General features: G+C 41.7%; 1 protein-coding gene across 8 annotated transcripts in view; it reads left to right on the forward strand.

Annotated features, from left to right (window-relative positions):
• Nucleotides 1–6,405, forward strand: part of GNE (glucosamine (UDP-N-acetyl)-2-epimerase/N-acetylmannosamine kinase) — a 31,218-nt gene extending 24,813 nt beyond the window's left edge. For 4 of the 8 annotated variants that reach the window (XM_035140890.3, XM_088658667.1, XM_088658666.1 and 1 more), the window contains 5 exons: nt 1,652–1,781; nt 2,533–2,754; nt 3,477–3,659; nt 3,951–4,067; nt 4,839–6,405. In XM_035140890.3, coding sequence (XP_034996781.3) covers nt 1,652–1,781; nt 2,533–2,754; nt 3,477–3,659; nt 3,951–4,067; nt 4,839–5,074 — 888 coding nt within the window. In that variant the 3' untranslated portion in view covers nt 5,075–6,405. Of the gene's footprint in view, nt 1–1,651; nt 1,782–2,532; nt 2,755–3,476; nt 3,660–3,947; nt 4,068–4,838 lie in introns of all 8 variants that reach the window. The other 4 variants (XM_060269049.2, XM_088658665.1, XM_060269051.2 and 1 more) reach the window with 1 other exon arrangement.
• Nucleotides 6,406–9,299: the final 2,894 nt, after the last annotated feature.

Here is a 9,299-nt window from a genome sequence, read left to right on the forward strand (position 1 = left end):
CTGTCCTGCAAAACACCATCCCTGCTAAGATATGACATTTTCCAGAAATTATTGAATACATCTTTCTTTAAAAAGCTTCTGTTGTATGTTTTGAAAAGCTCATAATAAGTTAGTTTTGTGCTGTTTTTAACTGCTTTGTTATGTTTTGTGCATCACTTTGGGACATATGTGGAAGGCAATTAATAAATAACAATTTCACCCAAACATAAGGCAGTTCTGAAGGGAGAGTAGCATGTTGGCACTAAATTAGGTGCATAGGAAAAACCCTCTGAAACCCAAAGGCATGAGAATTTCCTATATGATATACAGCCCACTTCAATAAGTTTATATTGATCCATAGTTATAAAACAAAACTTAAAGCTATAGCCGTACATGAATGTCCCAACAATCCAAAAAGGGTTGTACACTTGAATTCAAACAATTCACAGAAGAAGGTTTAAGTCAAAATGCCATTGAACACTCTTGGAGAGTGGTACTGAACCACTTAAAAAACAGGAAGAAAGTCTGTCACATGCAGGTTACATCCTGGTTGATGGTGAAGGCTGCATACAAATAATGCATATCTCCAACAAGATGAACTCCTGTGCTATGCAACTGGAAGGCATTACGTGGGGTGGGTCTCCCATGCTAGTCAGCCCTGCTCTAAATTGATTTAAAAATGTATTCCTGGTGAATAACTTGAAACGTTTTTTAAAAAGCTTGATTTTATTTAATGAAAGGGTTGGGATCCATCTATCTCAGAAGACAGTGAAGGAGTGCATGGGGGGGGGGGAATCAAACCATTGGAAGGTTGCAGTGCCTGCTGTGGTTGTAAAGAACAATATGGGAGAGACATGTTTTGTTGTAGCTGGGGCAGATGAAGGTGTCCAGTTGTGCTGCTGCAGATGTACCATGGCATTTCTTTTCTCTGCGCTTCTTGTGATCCTTTCTCCTCTGGTCACTGTGATTTGTGCAAGACCTGTCTGTCTGTTTCCAGCCACTGCAGCCATCTGCAACCTTGCATTACTTATTTAATGTAAGCTCTTATTAAAAGTACAGGTGAAAAGCACAGTTTCAGAAGGGATATTCTCCCCTTCACACTTGCAGAGGAGGGATACTTTTCTAAGATGGCACCTGCTAGTGTGCTTATTTCCCTTAAACGATTGTTTGTATTGCTCCATTGCTCATTTCCTGCTGTAGGGCAGGCATCCCCAAACTTCAGCCCTCCAGATGTTTTGGACTACAATTCCCATCTTCCCCAACCACTAGTCCTGTTAGCTAGGGATAATGGGAGTTGTAGGCCAAAACATCTGGAGGGCCGCAGTTTGGGGATGCCTGCTGTAGAGTGTGTTGACCTCACCATTTTCCTCCCATCTGGAGTGCAAACAGTCTTCGGACCAGCAATTAAGCATAGACTGAGCTTGGGCATATTGCTTGGTAGGAGTAGGATATGCCAATTGAGTACATCCCATCCCTGAATGAAAGCCTAGGGAGGTTGCATGTCCACACACAAACACTTCTGTCTCCTCACCTTACATTTGTATACCATGCATATTCTCTTGCTCTTTGACCCCTATCACATATTTGACAGCCTGTGGAGAAGCCACTTTTAATGTAGTTGTGGTCAATTAGAAAAATATGAGAAGCTTAATGGTATTTCCCTCTCACTTAGGGTGAAATAGTTAAGAAATATACCCAGCTGAATCCAAAAACTTATGAGGACAGAATACAATTGATCCTTAAGATGTGTGTAGAGGCAGCCTCAGAAGCAGTAAATCTGAACTGCAGAATTCTGGGTGTGGGTAAGTTTTTAACAAACATTTTATCTTTTTTACTTCACTAAAGGAGAACATTAAATCAAAGTGCTATACATTTCAAAGATAATTACTATATTTATTGACTTAGAACATTTTGTTGAACAGAGTCCCCTGGGTGGGTCACACAATACTGGATCTGCCGTACAATTTAAACTGACTACAGAAAACAGTTAAAGGCAGATCTGTTCATAATTATAAACTGCAAAATGCATTACTATGTTATATTAATGCTTATATATAGTTCTGTAATTCTGCACCTTGTGCTTTTCATAACAAGTTGCTAAATTCTGCAAAAGTATTTTGCATTTGCACATACAGATTTGATCATATTCTTTTCCTTTGAGACTAAAGGAAAAAAGGCACTGATTGCAGTATTAAAGTTTGAGGTGACATGGAAGACACAGCCCTAATCAGCCTTTAAGTCCTTTGCGGCCTCTTGGATTCCTTATACTTTTATATGAATGAGATGTGTGATAGACAAGGAACAATGAAGGACAAGTCAAAATCTGAAGCCAGCTAGTCTGTTGATGCATCTTCTTTAAAGTTTGAAGAAAACGAGTGACAGTTCTTAGCTTGCTTAGGGGGGAATTACTGATGACTGCCTATTTTTATTTGAAAATCTGGGGAAAAAATGACTGATTGGAGAGAAGGTATTTCTGAATGGCAAGATTTTTTTCTTTTGTATATTAAAAGCACCATATTTATATGCTCTCCTTTCTGGTTCTTTGTGGCTCAGGTATTTCTACAGGTGGACGAGTAAATCCCCGAGAAGGCGTTGTTCTTCATTCCACAAAACTTATTCAGGAGTGGAATACTGTTGATCTGCGGACTCCGATATCGGATGTGCTTCACTTGCCAGTGTGGGTAGACAATGATGGTAACTGTGCAGCTCTGGCAGAGAGAAAATTTGGGCAAGGAAAAGGAGTGGAAAACTTTGTAACCCTCATCACTGGTACAGGTATTTATCTATGTGCTTCGGCCAAAATCCAACATAGAGCTAAACCACTGAAATCCTGCATTTTAAACACACTTAAATATTGTGTTGGATCATAATCACTGACTCAAAGCAGTTTTTTTTAATGAATTATGTGCCAGTGGTTGCAGTTTGAACCTGACTGTTCGCTATGACATTTAATTCCCTTAATCTATAGGAAACATATGTGGTCATTTTGGGTAGTAGCAGCTCAAATAGAAAGCTTCTCATTGATTATGACACTCATAGAAGAGCATGTATGAGACGAGCCAAACTTGCTAATTCTCAGATACAAGTTCAAGAAGCAATTGCTGCGAAATGGAGAGGAGGCCCCTTACACAAGCATCCCATATGCACCATTTAGTGCTATTCATTGAGGTCCTCTGACCCTTTGGATAGACTTTCCTGGAATACAAGGAGGAGGAGATGGAAATGCCCCTTCCATACTTCCTTCTGCTCACAGTTATATCCAAGCCTAATGTTATTTAACCACTCTGGTATGTGTTAACCAAGATTGATATATATAATTGAAAAATAAATAAATAGGTGTGGAAAATATATCAAAATGGAATGGAGATTTACAAATTCTAGTAGAAGATGATGCCTGGCATTTATTTTCTAGAATTCTGTTGTTTTCTATCTCATGAATTAGAAAGAAAAAGAAAAGTTTTGAAGTGGCAACACAAATGTGTTTTCATGTCTTCTAGGTATTGGCGGCGGAATCATTCATCAGAATGAATTGATCCATGGAAGTTCTTTTTGTGCTGCTGAGCTTGGGCACATTGTAGTCTCTTTAGATGGACCCGAGTGCCTCTGTGGGAGCCATGGATGTATTGAAGCGTATGCTTCTGGAATAGCCTTGCAGAGAGAAGCTAAGAAGTTGCACGATGGTAGGTGGAACCTATTCCTCTTTTTTTTTTTAACCACATTATTTGCATATTGCAAGCAATCTAAAAGAAAAAAGTTCATATACAATGTGGTATCTCTACAGAATAGTTTCATATCATCTGAGCTACAACAAAGGCCTTGCACTTACTTGCTCACATCAGAATCTGTATTTCATTCGCTTCTTATGGCTGGTGAAATGTAACAAACCACTAGCCTGTTTATGGTAGTGCTTGAATTGTAATGCCTTGTTCTCTACCCTTTTCTCTCCCCCCCTCTTTTTTTTGTTCAAGCAGAGGATTTATTGTTAACTGGGGGGATGTCTGTAATGAAGGAAGAGGCAGTAACTGCTGCACATCTCATTCAGGCAGCCAAACTAGGAAATACAAAAGCTGACCATATTGTCAAAACAGGTAAGAATGCAAACATGGGGCAGAAATCTTTGTTAGAATCCTGGCTAGGGATAAAGATGTGATGTGGTGAGACTGAGGAATATTTGCTGTCTGACAAACTGGTTCTGTTTGCAGGCAACACATGGATGTTTTGCAGATAGCTGTCTGACATAACCTGAATTGAATGAAGGCCCTTGTCACTTCAGCTGTGTCCTGTTCTTCTCTTCCTTGCTGGATGTTCTAAGCATCAGTCCAGCCCACAATTTAAGAAACTATTTATGCTCCTAAACAGAATAATACCTATCAGGGATTGTTGCTTTCTGGGACATTATGGCATTTCTATTCCTGTGCTAGATTGGAGTGCAATATTATTTTGTGAATCTTGTGTTAGCTGTCTTGAGATCTTCTCTGGGATGTAAGCCTTCAAAATAAATTAGTACACATTAAATAAATGAATTTCGTCACGATACCAGAACCTTTTTAAAATTAGTTTTAATGGCTCTTGATATTGAGCTGCCCTAAAATAAAAGCAGGCAGTAGCTTTATTTTTCACTTTTGAAAGTGGTGTATGAGAGACATGGTGTTGCACACTCACCTCCACTATTACCTCTAATAAACATGTTTCATTGTGTGTTAAGAACCACCAAAATCTGTTTGTATATGACAGTGAAGCAAAAGAACTGTAGATATATAGACCAAGGGCAAGACAACTTCTGTGGAAGCATTTTTCAACTTTAAAAAGTTGCCTCTTGACCATTGCCATATTCATACTTCTGTTTCCTCTTTTCACAGCAGGGAGAGCTCTGGGCCTTGGAGTTGTGAACATCCTGCACACTATTAACCCCTCCCTTGTGATACTTTCTGGCATCCTTGCAAGCCATTATATCAACACTGTCAAAGATGTGATTCATCAGCAGGCCTTGTTCTCTGTGCAGAATGTCAAGGTGGTTGTCTCAGAGCTGTCAGATCCTGCCTTGCTTGGAGCTGCTAGTATGGTTCTGGACTATACAACACGCAGGATATACTAGGCAAAACATTGGAAACACATTACTGCAGTTTATAGCAGCTCTCTGAAAAGAGAAGTTTCTTACTGAAGTCAACTTTCTTTTTTTAAGTAGGCTAGTAGGGTCTTCAAATCTATATCTTACTTTTTTAATGTGCTGTTTCATTGGGTGCTGGAAGAACACAGGATCCTGGGAAGATTGCTCACAGGGAGACTTTCTCACAGATCTTTATGAAACTAAATAATTCCTGGGGATGTCTGAATGCCAGACATCTAAAAATAAAAATGAGAGACCTTAATTCCCTCACTACTTCCTACTCATGGATTTTCCAGCTACATGAGCCAAGACGTAGTCATCTCAGTCACCAGAAACTGGAATAGTCATTAAAGAAAGAAAGAAACCTTCCATATGAATGTGTACAACTGTTCCTGCCTCTGCAGAGGCTAAATGAGCAGCTTTAATCTTTATGAGACTACAACAATCCAGCAGTATGCAGTGATCATCCATGTATTTATTTGTTAAATTAATATTGAAAAACCTAGTTTGGAAGAAGAGCCCAATGATGTATGATGCACTTACAAGTACAGCTTCCAAGAGCCTAGAGCCCTAGACAATATGCTTGGATGAAGAAGAAAGTGATATCTTTGTCACATCCGCCTGTAGTCGCGTTTTATCCTCTAATGTGGAGGTTAAAGACACTTCCTGGTCTTTTGTTGCAGCTTCATGTTTAGAGGAATGTGCAGTTAACCTGAGTAGTCTTTTGTGTTACATGCTTTCTTATCCATGCTGGTGGCTAGACAATTGGTTGGAGAAAGGAATCTTGTCTGATGTGTGTGCGTGTATCATTCAACACTTGCTTTGTCTTCATTGTCTGGATAAATTCCACACTTAAACTGACCTTCAAATATGTCACAGCAGCCCAAGCTCTAATGTATTTACGTGCCTATTTTCTATAGGTAGATTTTTGTTAGGCTACCTTACAATGCTCCCAACAATAGCCTCAGCTATATGTTGCCCCTTGAGGCTGAAAGTCTAAGCAGGCTTACTCAGAAGCAAGAACTGGTTCTTTATACAGCACTACAGGCATGGCAATGTTTGACTGATGTTTGTATTAACCCTGCTTGAAGACATTAATTGGAGACTGGCTGCAGACACATCAATGGCTGTGTTCCTTGGGGTGTTTGAAGATGCAGTTCTCTCCGTCACAGCAAATTACTAATGCGTCCCCAACAAAGTATGAACCAGCTGTGGGTGCTGATTTGGTTTGATCCAAAATGTACTGCACGGTCAGGCTACTGGTCTTTTTTTTAACTGTTTGAAAGTCCTTATTTTGAAAATGGTGATCTGTTGCTAAATACGGCCCTCTGTGCTTCTTTGTCTGGCCCTTGCAGCTCTCCTTGGGCCACACCCTTTACTAGCCCTGCTTTTTATGCCAAGTAGTTTTTGCTGGCTGGGATGTGTCTATAAACTCTGATAATGCCTCTACCCTGCCTGGAAGGAGAATAGAGGGGTGGGTATAGAAATTGGCCTACTGCGCAAAGGTAAATTTTACTTTCATTGCTCTGCCCACTTTGGGTTCTGCCCTCAGCCCGTCTCACCATCCAGGCAATCAGGAGGCATTGCCAAGGTTTAGAGTAATGGTGGTGAAAAGTGTGGTGTGGGGCCCAGAAAGCAGTCCTCAGATGTTCCCCTGCATTGGGCTGTGTCCATTTTGTAACTCAAAGTGTATATAATTAGGATCAAGTGAAGGGCTCTCCTTGACCTAATTAATCCCCCCAAAAACCCACAGAAACATTTTTAGATTTAAAATGGTCACAATCCTTAAAACACTATACAGTGGTGCCTTGCAAGACGAATTTAATTTGTTCCAGGACTCAATTCATCCTACGAAAAATTAGTCTTGCGAGTCGTGGTTTCCTATACGAATGCACTGAAACTTAATGCGTTCCTAAGGGCTCCGGGGGACTGGCGGTGGCATGGGACAGGGCTTCGGAGAAGGCGCAGCCCCGTCCCATGCCGGCTGTGTGTGAGGTGGCGTGGGGAGAAGCGCTTCTCCCCGCCGCCGCCTCCCGCCTGTCTTCCCCGGCATGGGTCGGGGCTTCGGAGGTCTCCAAAGTTGCGTACGATGCCGGCTGTGCGCGGCAGGGGGGGGGGAGAGACACTTCTCCCTCCTGCCTGTCTTCCCTGGCATGGGATGGGGCTTCGGAGAAGGTCTCCGAAGCCCCGTCCGATCGCAGCGGTGCGGTGGCTGCCCCTGCCTGTCTCCCCCTTGGCAGAAGGAAAACAGGCGGGGGCAGCCACCGCACCGCCGCACTTCGGCTCCATCCCCCTGGCAAAGGAAGATCAGCTGACATGCTGATCTTCCTTTGCCGCCTTCCTGCTCTACACTCTATGGCCGTGTATCGCAAGACGAAGCAGCGATCATAGAAAACCTCGTCTTGCGAATGCCTCGCGCAACACAAAACTCTTTCGTCTTGCGAGTTTTTCGTTGTGCGAGGCATTTGTCTTGCGAGGTACCACTGTAGCTTCCTGGATTGGTGGGGGAGAGAATTGGATTGTGGGGCAAGTGCATATGCCTCAGCTCTCATTCTTTGAGCCTCAGACAGTTTATTCTAAAAGGTAGTGTGTGTATACTTATTTAAAGAGTAATAGTTACCTCTCATTCAGGTTCATACAAGCTGCTAGTACATAATTGATCATACCAACTTCGTTGTCCTTCAAATGATGCTGTTGCCCTATATTCCGTGCCTTCTGGAGGGCAGTAAGCATGTTCATTCCACTGGCTTTTTTTAATTGTACAAACTGATATTTTTTTCTGCGTATCTCCAAACTTGCCAAATATACAGAAACTGCTACCTTGTATGTGGTTAGCCACCGTGGGCTACCTCATATGTTTTGCGGCATTGGAGCACAAAGTCCAGTATTGGATGGAACAAGTAGGAGCTCAAAATGTAGCCCTGACTTGCTTTCAAATTATTAAGTACAGGAACACTGAAGTTTGATACTGGGAAGAGTGGTAGTGATGACCATGTAATATGTAAATGGATTGTTGTGTTGTCAGTTTACCTCTGATTTGTCTTCTGTACACACTGGTGTGACTTGCAGAATTATCTTGACTTGACTGATTTGGTACTCACCAGCAGAAGTAGTTGGCAATTTTCTGTGCATGGCGGTATGCTTCACTGTCACACTTTAGCCAGCAAGCAAAGAAAGAAAGAAAGAAAGTTTTGCAGTGGGGGGGGGGGTAGAACAAAAATACTACTGTATGTACCCATCTTCATTGAGGTGTGAATCCTGTAACACTGGCTGCAGCAAAGGTATATACTAGCTCAGGTTTCTGGTTTATATATATATATAAAAAAAAACAATTGTCACTCCAGTTAATAGAACTGTGGTTGTTGAATGTGGGCTATGTATATGATCACTGTTGGGCCTGCAGAGGCACACACATCTCAGATGAAATGTCAAATCATCATCAGGTCACACTTTATGTGTGGAGGAAGGGAATGCCTATATTGAAAGACCCCCCAGAGCCAGTAATTGCTTATGCTCTGCTCTTGCTGGATAAGGATAAATTGGAGCACTCCCTTAGACAATCTTAGAAAAATATCAAATATATGACACATACAAGGCCTGAATTACAGTGGAGTAGCAAAGACAAATGCACTCACCAACAGAGGGCAATACTACACTTTTGTATTGTTTTAATTGCTGCTCCTATAAGAATTCCTGCTCTTGTACAAATGGTACTCCTATTTATATTCAAATACCTTCAGTAGCTTCCTATTCAGTAGCTTCCTATTTAACACTGCTCTGAATTCTTATCACCCTCAAATCACACAGAAACTTGAGAATCAGTTTCCCTAAATGCTGTCCAGTTTGATGGTGGATAATATGATTTTTTGGGGGGGGGGATTCCTTTCTCAAATCAAAATTACTGTGAGCATGTTAGCAATGGCTTGTTGTCCACTTTTAACTATTTCAGTGTCAGTGTTAGAAATTAGCCAGGCCCCTCCAGCTTTCTTAATCACGCAAGCAGAAGAGCTTATTTACTGCCTTTCTATCCCACCGTTTTCTCTAAGGTTTACCTTGCCTGGGCTGGTTCACTCCAGTGGAGATCCCTCCGTGAGCCGGAGCACACGCACATGAGCATGTACAGCTGCAATTTCTGGCATCTGCACAGAAAATCTGTGCAGACACTATTTTCAGCGTCTGAGCATGTGCAGATGTGATTTCCGGCACCGCGGAA

Source organism: Zootoca vivipara, chromosome 15, assembly GCF_965207765.1.
Source record: "Zootoca vivipara chromosome 15, rZooViv2.hap1.1, whole genome shotgun sequence".
Taxonomy (NCBI): Eukaryota; Metazoa; Chordata; class Lepidosauria; order Squamata; family Lacertidae; genus Zootoca; species Zootoca vivipara.